At 40.0% G+C, this 16,953-nt stretch overlaps 2 protein-coding genes across 2 annotated transcripts in view; one reads left to right on the plus strand and one right to left on the minus strand.

The window, feature by feature from the left end:
- The window catches only part of LOC140562406 (collectin-12-like), a 23,267-nt gene extending 21,213 nt beyond the window's left edge, over positions 1-2,054 (plus strand). Inside the window, exon 9 of the mRNA XM_072688032.1 lies at positions 1-2,054. Coding sequence (XP_072544133.1) covers positions 1-148 — 148 coding nt within the window. The 3' untranslated portion in view covers positions 149-2,054.
- On the minus strand, positions 705-15,461 carry hacd1 (3-hydroxyacyl-CoA dehydratase 1). The gene is made up of 7 exons (XM_072688033.1): positions 15,279-15,461; positions 12,600-12,717; positions 12,387-12,405; positions 12,191-12,279; positions 9,786-9,907; positions 4,867-5,045; positions 705-4,275 (listed from the first exon to the last, which is right to left on the minus strand). Exons 1-7 carry the CDS (start codon positions 15,398-15,400, stop codon positions 4,193-4,195), a joined length of 732 nt encoding a protein of 243 aa, XP_072544134.1. The 5' UTR covers positions 15,401-15,461; the 3' UTR covers positions 705-4,192.
- Positions 15,462-16,953: the final 1,492 nt, after the last annotated feature.

The raw sequence follows: 16,953 nt of genomic DNA on the forward strand, positions 1-16,953 counted from the left end.
GAAGTGGAGGCCTGGTCAGCCTGATAACTGGAGCCATGGGCATGAAGAAGGAGAAGACTGTGCAGGTCTCATTCATGGAGGTGTCTGGAATGATTTCTTCTGTAGTGACAAAATCAGCTTCATCTGTGAGAGAGCAATGGACAGTTGAAACTGGTGAGATGTGTCACAAAAGTAAGAGTAGGCCCAGTGATCAGATGGATGCGGTCAAAAGGCCCCACAGCTTCTGTCAGAGATGGACGACTGATAGGTGTATCACCATGGAGACACCTACCTGATGCGAGTGCAGTGAGCAGGATGAGACGTTCATCATTTTCTGCAGGAAAAGCAGACTGCAGCCCTGAAGAGATTTGCCCGCCTCACACAGTGTTAGCCACTGTGTCCAACATGCAGTCGTACAAACCAGTTGACGCAAAACCTCCACAGATGTTAGCACTCAGTTAAAGTGTGTGTTTCCATATCGGACTGTTAATAATGACCAAAGGCAGTGAAATGGACCCGTTTCAGGCTGCTGATAGAGAAGCTTTATTCAGCACAATGAGGCTACACCATGCTAAGCTGAGCTCAACAGCATGACTAGCATATATGAAGTAAGCTTGATAGTAATCTGGAAATTGGGTTAATAAACATCCCTTAAACCTGTACCACAAAATCTAAAGAACAAATATATATTCTACTGTAAACAAGCAGCTAAAAGGCAGTAAAGCAAAGATATAAATATGTATCTCAGTATTTTGGTACTTGAGGGATTTTATAGTATCATATTTAGATATTTCTATGTCCAGTATGTTTTGCTATATTCTTCATTAATCTAAGCCGTTTCTTTCTTTCCATTTTCCCAGCCACATTCCCATGTTCCTTCACTTACCAAATAACAGAACATATGACAGAATAAAGGTTGATTTTAAGTGATTGCATTTTCCACATTTTGTCTTGTAAATGTAAAAGCATTTCACAATAAGGCTCCACCAAAAATGCCTTTAACCATAGTTGTTTTTTATTGTTAGTTTCTTGTTTGTTTGTTTTTTTTCTTGTCTGTTACCATAATGCTCATTTTCTACACTTAGAAACGTGTAGCGCACTCAATAAAATAAACACATCCGCTTTCTTAAGTATTCACATTTTACATTCAGGCATTTCACGTCATGTTTTGCGCTCTTTGCCTTTGACCCCGTCCCTTTTCTCCTCAGCTGCACTGAAGGATTAATGATGTGACATTAGCACCTTAGAGAGAGAGAAATTGCTCAGAACAAAAAAGTTGCTTTAAAACAAAAGTTCTTAAAAAACAAAAGGGCCATTCCATGCCAAACCTCTTAAACATAAGTTCATTATAAGACACGTCATATGAGATTCATCACACGTCACAGAGCCACAACAGTCAGAATTTACAGATTGGAATGCAAAAGAAAATGAATGGTAGCAGCCAAAATCTACTATTAACTTTTTTAATTTTTATAACTCTAATTCAGCTTATGACCCTCTTAGTTGTAGCAGTGTTAAAGGATTAGAAGACAACCAAGAACCCCCTGAACTTCCTTGTATTGTATGGTATACAATCATTTGTTTGAGCTGTCTAGTGTTTTGAGGCCATTCTAATGTAAGTAAGTAAGATAAACATATTTTTATTTATTAAAGTGTCAGACACATGTAAACTATGAGATACAGAGAAATATTGCTGTGGCACCATACATTATATACCCTATATTTTTGATATTTTTGCCAAAGTAAGCTCTGTGAACGCCAGGTATTGTGTAGTTGTTTAGATCCTTGTGAGATTCACTTTTTTTGCATATACTGGACTGACATGGGCTTAGCATTACTACTGTAAGAATGGGTCAAAGCTGAGTCATGGTTATAAAATGACTGGTATGTCTGAAAACAAGATAGTAGATTTTGACTGTTACACGCTGTCATTTTTCTTTCCATTCAGTAAAAATTATCACAAACTGTTTTTGTTTCTAATTTGTTCCTACTTTAAGGAGATCATTTCAGTTCTAGTTTATCTGAGCTTTCCTGACTGCTGTCAGTCGTCACCTGTGAACTGTCAAATAAGACTTCTTAAAAAATATGGAGGGTGGAGGTTCCAGAATTTGCAGTGTTACTTACTCACTTACTTAGGTCTGGACATATTTGAAATGTCTTTGTTTTCGATTGTACCAATTCAGCCTGTTATAATAGAAGTAAACAGGCTGTCAGCTTCTGAGTTTCTGAGAAACTCTGCAAGGATGCAATTTGGGTTGAAGTAACTGGAGATACTGTATATTTTGCAGGACCTCAATACCGCCTGTACGCCTGTAGGATGACGGTAAAGCTCTGAATGCTGTCACGCCAATGTGTGTGATCATCGATGACGTCGGTGTAATGTAATTTGACATGGAATCACCCAAAACACAACACAACACAGACGCTTTGACAGCCAAGAATAATAGTCACGGTTCAGATCCAAGTTCTTGAGCTACCCAACACTGAGCTGCTCTTTTCTCTAGTTACCTCTGAACGGGTTTCACCGACAGGTTTCAAACCTCTAGTTTGCGATGTAAACATTGAAGCAACATAAAGAGTCATAGTGCAGTCGAGGTCTCAAAAAAATATTTCAAAACTTTGCAACATTTTTCTTTCCCTTCGTCCTGACACCACACTCGTGTATTTACATTCAAAACAATAACAAGAGTACTGGCACAAAACTACATCGCTATCTCTGATCTACGAACTCTGAAAAGATCACTTGGACCAGGCTGGACCATCTTCAGTATGCAACCAATGTGCAGGCACCATAACTGTTTCAAATGCTCTCTTTCTTTCGTTTAAAGGGACACTCTGGTCGGACTAGGGAAACATGCTTCCAGTGACATGTCTTGAAGGTGGGGGGTGCTTTTGTTACAAGTTATAACTTTTTGAGGTTATGCAGTGGATTCTGTTGTTTTCTATTTTCCTAAAATTACTGGTAGCTATCTGCTTTCTTCTGCATTTTAGATAAATTTAGCCAATTACCCAAACCACTCATTGGTACTTTCCCCCCATCACATGTAATACTCCCAACACTGGGAGGATGAGCACTGACATACACCATACGCCACCACCTCTTTTTCAACTGCCACTGGGCAACCAACGCTTGGAGGAAAGCACCAGGTACCCAGCTCTGATGCACTGGCTAGCAGATGCCCATGCTGGGCAGCAACACACTGTAGTGATAGGGGGGGAGAGAGAGCCATTTACCCACATGAAGAGAGCAAGGCCAATTGTGCTCTCTTCGGCTCTGGCTGCTGATGGGAGTGGTTCAGTGAATTCTACCACCTTTAATATATATCATTAGACAGGGGGGGTTTCCTAGTCTGAACAGAGAGCCCTTTTAAATAAACATAAATCCAGGAGAATATGTATTTCCAATTGTTTCTGTTTAATAAATATTTTTGTCTACTTAAAGTCTTCTTCCAAGTAATGTAGCTAGCTCAGTACAGGACCTCCTTTTATCCATCGCTTTCTTGCTCTCATTTCACTGCAGATCCAGTTTAGAACTTTCAAATAGCATCTTTAACAAATTAGCAGGGTGCAGCAAATCTGGAAACAGCTATTTCCATTTCATCCTACTTCAGAAAAAGAAGGAAGGGATGTCACAGCACAGACGTTTAACTAGATGGTTGCTTTACCTTCTTTCTGAGAGGCCAGAAACTCAGCAATATAATTCAAACCAGACTTTGTTTATCCATCCTAGATGTCCAGTTGAAGGTGAGATGATATCCAAACTAGAGAGGAGGGTTAATCCAACATAAGGGTGAGATTGAGTCCAGACTACAGATGAATTATATATGGGGGGAAAGAAAAAGATGCAATCCGAAACAGAGACAGCGTGTAATCCAGAGGCAGTCCATCCTTGTGATGAAGTGTAGGAAATACAGACAAAGGCTTCCTCATCTGTGTTTATACTGTGTGCACCATGGATGGATTTGGTGTTAATACTGATAGTATCTCCAGGTGTATGTCAGTATGTCCAGGTGGAAAGCATGTAGTTGCTGAGGAGAGATTTATATGATCTACTGATGGATACTAAAGCAATTTCTATTTTTTCTGTGTTGTGATAATCCTGCAGACAGGGTGGCACAGTCTGTTTGATGTTATCTAGCGTTCTTCTCCACGGACTGAAGGCTCTGATTAAGCACTGATTGATTGCTATCTGGTGGTCGGGTGTGGTCTTTCTCTACTCGTCTTTTTCCACTATAATCTCTCCATGAAGCACCCTTCTCCTCTGACGCAGCATGTGGAAATACAGCTGAGGAAACACTGGGAGATAAATAACAACAAAAATTAGGATCGCTTTTGAGCTCTTGCTACTGGACAAAAAAAGAGAGAACAACAAACCTGGAATCTTAAACAACCTAGGTTACATCAATGGCTGACAGACTGTTCCTCTGTAATTTAGTCATTTAGTGCTCTGTCCTAGCAGACGATCGAGGAGAAAATGGTGATTAGCTGTCTGGCTCTAAATTAAAATACAAAGCAGCTTCCTTACAACACAATACCCCACTTCACTTTGTGGTGAAAAGGCAAGGGCAAAGCCTTTGAAGCTGACTGACCAAATCTAAAATGTTTTCTGGCTTTTAAACCACATACGTTTGACTTCTGCTCTCTGAAAATAGCACTGTACATGTCCTGAAATGACCTTTAGCAGTCTTTGCAGCTTCATTGCAATGGCACAATAAATGTATAATTAGTTGTCCAGCTTAATCTGTAAATCGTTTCACATCTGTAGATCTGTCCACTACAACTAAGCAAGCAAACAACAAATTGTAAAAGCAAACAACAACATATATATATTATTTTGGACAAAGTGGAAAATGTAGGTGGGATGATAAATAACTAGGGATTTCTTACGTGGGATGTAGGAAAGCATTACGATGATGAGGAAGTAGTAATAATCGAAGGACACATTGTACGTGTTCGGGAGCCTCAAAGAGTACATGCCCGATCTCCGTACATATGGTAGAGCAGCATATATGGTCATCAGTTCACCGATCACTCCCAAAGGATACATGACGATGAACATGTTGTATCTAAAAGAAAGAGACAGAAAGAGAGAGAGTGAGGTGAACATCTACAGCTACTGTCAGACATATATTTCTGAAATACATTTAGAAATGTCTCCAAGTGCTAACGTTTCAGACTAATCGCTGAAAAGTCTGGGCACCCCTGACCAAATGTAATAAATATGTAAGAAATGTAATAAATATGTAAGAAATGTAATAAATATGTATTAAACTACTAAACTTTTTCAAATGTTGTATTAATTTGGCTAACTTAAAACAGTAAGAAATAGTAGTTGTGGCAGAAGTTGTGGCAGAACTATCCAGATTAGGAACTGCCATTAGGAACCGTCAGCTGATAAACTGACTGCTCAAGCCATGTGCTTCTCTAAGCAGCTTGCTGAAAGTATGAAATGCAAGCATGCTGTGCTTACAAAGCAAAAATAATTTCAATAGAATTCCAAACTGCAAACTGATGTCAAGGCAAAATCTTGGCGAGCAGGAAAACTCTCAGATAGTGCCAGAAAGGTTTATCTGACAGGGAGTGGTGGTGCACTGTTCTACTGTGCAGTGTTGCTTGTTCAAACATGATCTGCATGGAAGAGCCATAAAAAGGAAGCTGTATCTGCAACCTGATCACAAAACGTTAATATCTGTGTGTATCACACAAGAGCCATATAAGATATATAGAGGCATTTTGTAAACAAGTGCTATTAATGTAAGATATAACACTGGCAACACTCGCCAAAGTATGTTAGGTGAACAGCACATCATCGTTGTCATGCAAAAACCATGTATCTCCAAAACAGCAACTTCAAAGGAGAAGGAAAAAACTACCTGCTTACTTTTCAATGGAAGTCAATGCAAAAATATTTTATTCCAAAGCATTTTGGAGCATTTGTATTTGTCCATGCATCATATTCTAATATTATATTAATTACAAATTCTGACACAATGTAAAGAACAGCTTCCAGATTAAAATGATGTTGAAATAAAGTAGGAGATACAAGGTTGTCGCATCACAGCGACAACATGATGAAAAGGACCCCTCTGCCAACTGTTTAGGCAGTGAATTTAGCATGCTTTGGTATGTTGTATGGCAGCCAGTGGCACATGACGCACTGCACACACAGAGAGCATGTAAATAAATGTAGGTGCTGTTTTTTAGTAGTACGTGGGTCTTGGCTAGCTAGCTGCTGTAATCTACCCAGCAGATGGATAACAGTCCCTTTTTTGTTAGAGTAAATCTTCACAACAACAGGTACATTAACAGATTCAGTAACAGTATATCAGACCACGTGCTGACTGAAAATAAACAGAGAGAAGTGAGCGATGAGTTAGCTGTTAGCTTGTACCTGTTTTAATCTACATGATCACACTGTTGGTTACAGATTAGTCCACTTTATTAACCAGCATTGTTCAAAGCAGCATTTTGTCTTTTAATAGTTTTAGGCCTAGATTATGATGGTCAAAATCATTACAGGACCCTTGAGGGTACACCTGGTGTGTGCTGACCCTTGCCCTTTCGGACTGTTTCAGAAAATGGAAGAGACTTAGTAACTGTGAGAAGTAACAGACTCTAACCACATGCTTCCACGATGTTGAGAAACGTTTAATGACCATGAATTTGCCTCTACCAAAGACCCCCTATTAATACCAAACCATGGCATATAATGTTTTTCACAAGCACTTAAAAAATATACACTTCCCTGCACCAGCACAGGTGTGTAAGGGTGTCTGCCAGCTGACATAATGGCAGCTGTTCTATCATCCCTGTGTACCAGTGCCAGGCAAATATTAGGCACTGCTTGATGACCTCACTGCGGACAGCTGGCATGCTTTAGCTGACTTAGCACACTGAAACTAGATCAACAATAAAGACGCTCATACCAGACAGCCTCCACACACAGAGCTAATCTCCGCACTATAAGGATGTGATTACACTTATATTAATGAGAATGTGAGGTTGATTTAAGGGACCGTGCAGTTCAGGTAAAATCCAAAAGTAATTGTAGTGGTTCAGTGGTCAGGGAGCCAAGCAAAGCTCCAGCTACCTCCTGCACAGCCAGCCGCAATAACTGCACAGACGTAAGCACTAAACTACAATTCCACCCCCAAGTTGAAAATGAGGGTGCACTATATTTAGGGCGTGTATGTTTAGTACTGAAGAGGTGTAAGAATGTGGCGTTTGTGTGGCACACAGCTCGTGGGAAACTGTGGTCTTAAGAAGGACGGAAGCGTGTGTGCATGTAGGGAAGAGATGCTAATAGCGGACAGGCATTCCATGCCTAAAACAGACGGTCTTAAAAAACGGGAGCAGCTGAACACGAGTTCTCCGCAGGGGTCCAACCAAGCTGTACACATACACACAAATCTTTAAGATTCCAACTAAGTTAGAGAGGATATACCTGTTAAATAGATATGCTTGGCCAAAGGTCATTGTACAACAATAGTCCAGTGCAGTTCTGCTATGTAGTCGGTAAAATGTCTGTTTTTAGAGGGTTAATGTATTATAAAGTTATAAAGTAATGTATTATAAATTCTGTAAAGTTTTTGTGAGTATATGCTATCATGTGGGCAAAGGCTCCGAACTGCCGTTGTTGTAGAGTTATTACTTACAAATGACAGTTTGGTTTCCAAGGCTGATAGGCTAATGCTCAACCAAGCCATCTGGGTTTAATAAATATTGAAATATTTAAGTTTCTTTCTATAACCACCAAAATGTTTTTTTTTTATATGGGATGACAGTACAAACTTGATGGTTAGGACTGTCATAGTTGGTCACCCCAGTCTATGTGCGCTTGAGATTTAATGTCATAAGTATCTAGTCATTCAGGTCAGCTAGGGTATGTCATGTTGGTACTTGCAGTACTTTTACATACTTATCCTACAATTTGCACTGATTTGGCACAGATTTACTGGTTTGCATGTTTTGGGCTAAAAACACTGATAACTTAAGTCAGTTAAAAAAAAAATAAACCCAACCCAAATAAAGAAATTGCCCAAAGTTCTGTCGCCAAAATAGACTCTGTTTTGGCCTTTTAGTTAGCTCAATATTTGTGCTGGATAAAGCTCTTGTGAATAAAAATCATGGCATTATGGTATTACTGTAAACTACGCATTTTTTAAAAATTCGGACGGCATCTCCAAATGATGATGTGTCTGATGTGTCAAATATCTGTTCTGTGTCTATCTAGCACATTCATTCGTGTGCTCACTGACTGGTGATGTCACGCTGTGAAAACAGCTGCTTAGTGCATGTAGTGCTTGGACCCCAATGATCACCACTTGCAACGTAATTTGAAGACAGATGCTCAAAACTTATAGCGTGTTTGTTGCTAACAATGATCACAAGATGATTGCACAAATTAACCTTTGGCCATTGTTACAAAGTCAATGAAGAAATATTGATATGAAAAAATTAACCTACCTTCAACGCTCACAAAATGTGGCTTGATTTCAGATTTCAGAAATGGAATTGTAGTTCTTAATTTAGTTCCCATGAAAATTATATACTATATCTATGGGTGTGGCATATAATTACATGAGTTCAGAAATCGTTGCTGGCAACAGACCCCCAATAGATTAATTAGTTTATACCACAAAGATGAGAAAGTATGTTTTTTTGGTTCAGCATTTTAAAAGTATGTTAATACTCATATTTAGGATTTTTCCCCAACCGAGAAACAGCAGTACAAAACGCTTCAAAGCCCATGCAGAACTATTCAAGAAAATACAACACAAGAAAAAAAACTAACATACATAAATTCATACAACGACTAACCACTTCATTAACACCACCTCCTTCTTTCTACACTCACTGTCCATTTTATCAGCGCCACTTACCACATAGGAGCACTCTGTAGTTATATATATACAGGCTATTGTGTATCTGTCCATCTCTGCATATTTTATTAGCCTCCTTTCACCCTGTTTGTCAATGGTCTGGACCCCTCAGGACCACCACAGAGCAGGCATTATTCGGGTGGTGGGTCATTCTTAGCACTGCAGGGAAACTGACGTGGCGGTGGCGTGTCACCAACACAAACTGTGTAGCAACAGATGAGCTTCTACTTCTACTACTACTACTACATCTACACGGTGGATCAACTAGATTTGAGTGTCTAATGGAGTGGACAGTGAGTGGGCACAGGGTTTCAAAACTCCAGCAGCTCTGCTGTGTCTGATCTACTTGTACCAGCTCAACGTACACTAACACACTACCAGTGTCACTGCAGTGCTGCTGACAATGACCCACCACCCAACTAATACCTGCTCTGTGGTGGTCAGTCCTGTAGGGTCCTGACCATTGCAGAACAGGCTGAAAGGAGGCTAATAAAGTATGCAGAGAAACAGACAGACTACAGTCTGGAATTATAGAACCACAAAGTGCTTCTATATGGTAAGTGGAGCTGATAAAATGGACAATGAGTATATAAACAATGTGGTGGTGTTAAAGAAGTGACTGTTTGAGGTATTTCTGCTCATTTCTGCTCCTTATTCATGCTTATACCATGCAATATACCCACCTGTTATTGCCATCAACATTACCATAGACACCATAACCAAATAAAAAACATCATTTAGACTGTTTTCTCTCTCCTATGTTAAGTGTTCTGGGTTAAACAGGGTGCTACTAGAAGACACAGACAAACAGAAAACAAAACTTACTCTAACCAGTGTTAGTAAAGGTGAGGAAACACCGTGCTAGGAGGAACCAGAACCATGCACAAGCTGCTCAGGAGATCCCATGCTGTGTTGCTTTTGCACCTGGCCCATTTGATGAAGTATGGCAGATGGTTAAGCAGATTGAAGGTGTAGAAGGAGTAACGTGTGATCTCAGTGATTGTCCACACCACTAGAAACAAGATCACACTTTCCTGATTCTGGACCTGAAGAAGCAGGAAGCAGCGGTCACAAACAAATCTGGGCATTCTTTTCATTGCAATTTAATGTTCATGAAACAAATATATTGATGTATTTATCTATCTTCCTTTCTGTAAAGTAAGCAGAGCCTGTTTGAGCTGTGTAGTGACATCCTACTCTGACCATGTTCACTTTAAGACCTCCTACAATGGCCAACACTCATGCTGTGGTCATATAAACTCCTGCTCACAAGTTATTCCCTACTCAGAAAGCTACAACTTGACTAACTCTTATAAGTTATACGTTTTTATAAGTTTTTTATAAGTTTTAAAAGTTGCCGGCCCAGAAGATGCTCTGTAGATCCTCACCCTCTCAGTACGGTCTCACCAGTAGACTAGGCTACTGTCCATGCTCAGTTTCACCACATGTGGAGGAAATACCAAATTTCTTAGTTTACAAGAACAACAATTAAACACCATCTGCTCCTTTTCAGCTATGCTGTGTGGCATGTGGTGCGTACACTTCTTGTTTGTGGTTCTGTACAAATCTGACACTCAAAGGTTAAATGAAGCAGTACTATTATCAATAGCTGGAATGGAATTAGTATGAGAAGAACTGCCCAATGCTTTAGAATTCTACTAAATATCAAATACTAATCGAATACAAGCATAATTCCCCATACATGCTCCTTTCACCACTGTTTTTATTCCAATATCATTTCAAGAACTACATTTACACTTAGCTTAGTGAATAGAAGAGGAACTGATCTCAAAAAGGGATAAAGGTAACAGGACAAGGCTTATTACACACTAAGGTGTATTACTCAGTAACTACAGAAACTTCTGTACAAGCTGGTGCGGCTATTCTTAGGTAATGGACGTTTGTAATAACCACTTTTGGCCCACCACGGGCCATAGGCTGTTTAACTGGTTGGAGATTTTAAGCAAGAGTAGAGTATTATGTTTGTTTTGTACATTTCTAGACTGACCAGCAAGGTCTTAAGGTCCAAGGGACCAAGGTCATCACCTTCTTATCTGCTTAATCTAGTACAAGGTTGCGGTTACGCCTTCTTAGAGCTGTGGCTTGTTCACAATCATCCTAAGGAAAAGCAACATTCAGCAGCCAAGAGCTCCTCTATAAAGCTGCCTAGCACTTTGAAGGCTCAAATAACTGATGTCTACAAAGTGGGACAAGGCTAAGATGGGAATAAATAGCAAAGTGTTTTCAGGTAGCTATTACCTAAGGCAGTAAGAAAGTTGAAAGAAAGTTTTAGCAGACACTAGAGTGGTGGTGCACTGTACAATGTGCAAATGTGATCTTTATGGAACAGATAACCAGCATCCACTCCACATAATTCAGCACTGGATGTGTTTAAAGGAACCACCATGATGCATTTTAGATAAACGTCCTGTGGACTGATGAAAGTAAAATATGACTGTTTGACAGCAATGAACAAAGGTATGTTTGGAGAAAGGTATGTTTACAGAATTTCATGAAAAGAACACCTCTCCAACTGTACGAATGGGGATGGATCGATCATGCATTGTGCTTGTGTTGCAACCAGTGGCACGGGAAAACATTCTAGTGGTTGAGGGAAGAACTGATTCAATTAAACACCAGCTTCTTTTTGAAGCGACATCATACAGTCTGTACAAAAGCTAAGGAGACACAAGCTGAAGGTTGTGCCATGGTCTCACAGTCCCCCGACCTAAACGTCATTAAAAATCTGTGGACAGACCTTAAAAAAGCAGCGTGTGCAAATGGCCCAAGAGTCTCACAGGACTTTTGCAAGTGGTTTGCAAGGAAGAATGGACGAAAATCACCCAAACAAGAGCTCAAAAACTCTTAGCTGTCTACAAAAAAAGGTTTACAAGCTGTGATACTTGTCAAAGAGGGTGTATCTAAGTACCGACCATGCCTAAACTGTGCTCCGAGCCCTTTTCCTTTTCTGTTATTTTGAAACGTTAAAAGATGGAAATAAGAAAGTAATCTTGCTGAAGATGTTAGATGAAATGTGACATCTTCAACTTCATGTCCTGGCCATTCGTAATGACACATATTTCAACCAAGGATACCAAGACTTTTTCATGCCGCTGTATGTCTACATAATAGCCTATTTAACAATAACTGCTGTTGTTTTTGTACTTCCATTTAAATATGCAATAGCACCTTTTTTTTCAAGTGTCAAATGTTAAACATGAGGGATGTCTCTACCTGTCTCTTGACTTTTGCAGCCTTTTACGACAAAGTCGTGTTTGTTTTGCTGTCGTTACACATGTAGAATTGTGTGTTTGCATGTTTGTACTTACTTGTCTGATACTACTTGTGATGAACCAAACCATGAATATCCGGGAGCACACTTGGACCCCAGTCACAATCACCGATGTCCGCACAATTCCTTTAAAAGACATACATACACACAGTCAACCTCGAGGGCTTCTTCATCTGCTCCAGGACACCAATACAGTATGTTGGCGTGCACCAGGTTGATAAGGAAGTACATACCAATTGCACAGTGCCCGACCTGAACGAAAGGGTGGAAATAAAGGGAAAATAAAGAGAAGAAAGGTTTAAAGTAGAGGAATGTCTGACTGAAACTTCACAACTGAATGTTTCTAGTGGACGTTTCTGCCCAAGAACAGAATGAAGACGATAAGAAAAACAGAGAAATACAGAGAAAGAAAGACAGAGAGCAAGAAACAAAAAATGAGCACATACCTCTAGCAGAGCAAATGTCTGGAAAAACTTAAGTGTCCTTGCTATACTTTTGTACAAGCCCTTATGAGTGCCTTTCTGGAGATAGAACCGGATCATTGTAACAGCCAGCACCAGCCACCTGAAAGACATACATCACATTCAGAATACAGAATGAACCAATACATGCTCCATATCAAATACAGGCATGGTTCACCATGTTGAACGCCTACAGAAATTTCACACATTTACCACCTATGTATTATAAAAGCTCAGCATTGCATTGCAATGTTAGGTCCTGCCACTGGGATTCAGGTTCTAGTCGGCTGTGTCACCATTCAAGGTCACATAGTTACCTCATTTCAGCAGCGCTCTAAAAAACTGTAAGCCACTAAATATTTTAATCTAATAATTCCTCACTTAACCTGATGATTTTTTAATACTTCTTCTACTAAAGCTGGACTAGGTAGAGAATGAGCTCATTACTTGGAATGGCTGTTGCTCTAAAACATACAAAACTACGCATTTAGATTCACTCTGTGTTGGAAATTTTGATTGATTTAATTTTCCAGCCTTCCCTTTTCAAGCGGGGCAACCTCTGAAGAACCATCTGAAGAACACTGGATACATATCCAATGGTATTAACAATTCAGGATGGGATGCTCTTTACACCGGAAACTGTTTTTGCCATAATCTGCTGAAAACGTGGGCCCCAGTAGACCCATATAATGTCAAATAAATGACAGAGAAAGTAATGATAAATGTGTGACGCTCAACATTTATGAGGGTCTCTGATTCGGGACCCTTCGGGAGATCTGTTTTTACCAGGGAATGGGTTATTAGGACCATGGATGATTCTGTAACCTTGTATCTCCAAAATGGGAACTTTACAGGAGAAGGAAAAATGATTATAACGTTTAATTAGGACTGGGCAATAAAACAGTATTTTATCGTATTGTGATACATTTTATTAACGTGATAGACAATATGCTTCTCTGAGTATATCGAGGATACTAAGTCAGTGTATTAAGTATGTTAAGTAAATACACACTGATCAACTGCAGGTTTCATTACAGACACTGTAATTAGACTGGTTTAAATGGACGAAGTGCAGCAGATGCTGAATAAAAATCACTGTATTCAGTACGGGGGAGTGTCGGAATGGTAGTTTTTTTAGAATCTGTCTACTGATGTTTTTAGTCTGTGATTATATGTGTTTGGATAAATATTGTGTATCGTGAAAAATGTCCATACCATATCGCCCAGCCCTACTTTTAATGTCATTCAATGTAAAAAGATTTTATGATAAATCCTTTTGGTGCATTTCTTTTCCTATTCCTATTTTGACACAGTGGAAACTTTCAGTCTTAAATTCTGCCAAAACTATTATTAAACTATTTAAAAATGATGCCTGAATGTTTTTTTCGTGACAGTGACACACACACACACTATATCAAATATATAATTTGATATGACTATATATAAATATACATACTAATGCTAATATTAATACATTATTACACAGTTTTACTACACTACCCAGCTACAGGCATTGTGTTGATTAGCTAACATACTTTATTACACTGTAAAACAAACACCATTTCAAATTTAATAAGCTATGGTCTTTATTTCCAGTTATTTATCTCTGTAGAGACTAAAAAGGTTTTACAGCAATGGTTCATTACAGTTTATTACATCATGTGTAGAAAATACTATTGGAAGTAGAGCTGGGCAATATGACTTATGTCCCAATATGAATTGTATTGTGATAAATATTATCATGATAATAATATGCTTAATAAACACTGATCAGCTGCAGGTTTCATTACAGACAGTGTAATGAATAAAATTACAGCAGATGTTGAATAAAATCATTGTATTCAGTATGGGAGAGCATCTGAATAGTAGTTTATAAGAATCTGACACTACTGATGTTTATATACATATATAGTGATAAATATTGTCTTATATATACATATTGTGATACAGTATTTTTACCATTTTGCCCAGCCCTACTTGTAAGCCTCGATTTAGTCCTCGATTTATTATTCCTCGATTTATTATTCATTTATTGCTCTCAAAGCAGAAACTATGAATTATGGATTATTTGGAAACCGTTAGTCAGCATATTTGTGGAGTCCCACAGGGCTGCATGTTAGGACCTATGAAAGTGATGTCGATTTGGACGGTAACGAACTCAAGTGTCGGGGTACAAATGTTAACGCAGCTTTACTGACATCTGTGTAGACGTTATAACACACAGAGACGTTATTACTGTGAGGTTTAACGGCGCGTGTGCTGAGGACTACAGGCTCCCACAGAGAAGCTCCAGTGTCAGCGTGCGGCTAAACTTATCGGAGAGCCGGGGCGGGCACGCCGCTGCCGCCCTGAAGTTCGACCGTATTTGGAAAGGTAGAGGCGCACGGACACGGAAAACCCCCACCGGGTTATTCCCGCACCCAGCGGCCGATATCCCCCCCAGCGGAATTCGGCCAAAGTCGTCGAGGGAGACCGACCCCTCGGCGCTTTGACTTGCCGTGCGGTTTAGCTAGCTAATGTCGGCCAACGACCGTTACAACGGTGAGCTATAAACGGAAACACGCCGAGAGAGAGAGGGAGAGAGAGGCGGCCGTCAGCGCACTCCAGTCAGAGTTAGTTAGCTGGCTTACTGCGTTCATCTGGACGCGACAGTGAACCACGTACCCGGCCGTCATGGCGATGTTGTAGAAGGTGAGCCATGCGGTGGCGATGGCGCTTTTCGTCCTCCTTTTCTTGTTATTGGTTTCTTTCTCCTCCACCGCTCCGTCCTCCTCGCCAGACGCCATGGTACCACCGGGTGGGGGGGAAGGGGGCAAGAGTGCGACAGGCAGACAAGCCGAGCCCGAGAGCAGGGTATGCTAGCTGTCAGGGCACCGTTATTTCCTTTCCCACCTGTATTCAGAGAAGCCCCGCCTCCGTGCTCTGTGATTGGCTAGACGTTCAGAATCACAACCCATGCGTAGGGGAGAAGGGGCGTGGCGGGGCGGGGCGGGGCGGGAGGGGCAAAGGAATAAATGACGTGAGAGACGGGGTTCCACTTCTAGCCCATCCTAGCGCGAGGGAGGGATCCTGTCGGAATACAGGTGGGGAGACAGAATGCGCGGTGTGAGGGCTGAAGACTTTTCAGTGATATTGTGGACCGTTGTTATAAGATGCAGTTCAGAGTATGTAGCTAGGCCTCTATCTTCATTAATGATTAGATAGGTACATCAGTGACATTTAGTCAATGTTTAATCCCAGGCATCTGTAGCTACACCGGCTCCCATTCAGCCAGCTAGCTAAAATTCAACGGAAAGCGCGAGCGACGGAACCCCTCAACGGTCGTTTGTGTACCACGTGGGTGAAGGACTATTTTGTTATGAAACCTCTTATAATTATTTTAATGACAAGTATTAACCACCAAGTCATCAGGTAATAGTGTAAAGTATCATAGTTCGCTAAAGTTAAGCAACTTTTATTATGTTTTTGGACGTAGCGTTAGTAGCTAACATTAGCCTGTTGTCATGGCGCTGTTTCACAGTGAGCTAGCTAGCTAAGTTAGCTAGCTATAGCTATCTAACACTTGCTTGTATACAGTGTTGCTGCCTTCAAGTTCACAATATCTCAAATTTTATAATATTTATGAGATGAGCGCACATGAATGCCACCGAAGTCGTATTTGCTAGTGTATGGAAAGCCATGTTAGGCTAAAATGCTAGCAGCTATCTAGCTAGCTATCCTAGCTACTACCAGCGATAGCATCGTAAAATCTTAAATTCAAGATCCCTGTATTGTGATTTTCCTCTCAGACATTTTAGCTTCAGCTAGATTTTTTACTAGTATCTATTAATATCATTAATGTAATTTTGACTAGTCATGTAGGGTTTTCACAGGCCCTGGATAATCTGTAAAATCTGTAAAATGAACTGCATTTTGAAACAAACAAAATAAAACAAGCCTTTTTTGCTAGCTATCATTAGTCAGGTAGATATATTAGACTGTAGCATTAGATTTGAAAAACACTCATTAATTTCCAGATGAATAGGCATCTTATCTCAGATGCCAGATGTTGTGGTCCGAGGGGGCTACATGGATGATATAATAATGTACTTACACAATAAACATATGAATACGAGTCCCCTGATTCGAAGAATAAACATATGAATTTAGGTTTAAACAGAGTAAACGATCATAAGGATACGGTGTCCTGTACTATGGACAACACATCGTTGCTGTACAGTGAAAAACACGCATCTCAAAAATGGTGAATTTACAGGAGAAGGCAAACATGCTCTTAACTTTGAATGGAGGTCAGTGTAAAATAAGAGTACTAATTGTTTTTATTAATTTAGAGCTTTTC

This window comes from Salminus brasiliensis, chromosome 9 (genome assembly GCF_030463535.1).
Source record: "Salminus brasiliensis chromosome 9, fSalBra1.hap2, whole genome shotgun sequence".
Lineage (NCBI taxonomy): Eukaryota > Metazoa > Chordata > Actinopteri > Characiformes > Bryconidae > Salminus > Salminus brasiliensis.

Bases quoted from the DNA above. Each gene is read 5' to 3' on its own strand.
- hacd1 (XM_072688033.1), bottom strand. From the start codon at position 15,400: ATGGCGTCTGGCGAGGAGGACGGAGCGGTGGAGGAGAAAGAAACCAAT. The intron at 12,718-15,278 runs GTACGTGGTTCA...TATGTCTTTCAG, and splicing joins AACATCGCCATGACGGCCGG to GTGGCTGGTGCTGGCTGTTA. The intron at 5,046-9,785 runs GTGCAAAAGCAA...TCTTTCTTTTAG, and splicing joins TACTTCATCAAATGGGCCAG to ATACAACATGTTCATCGTCA.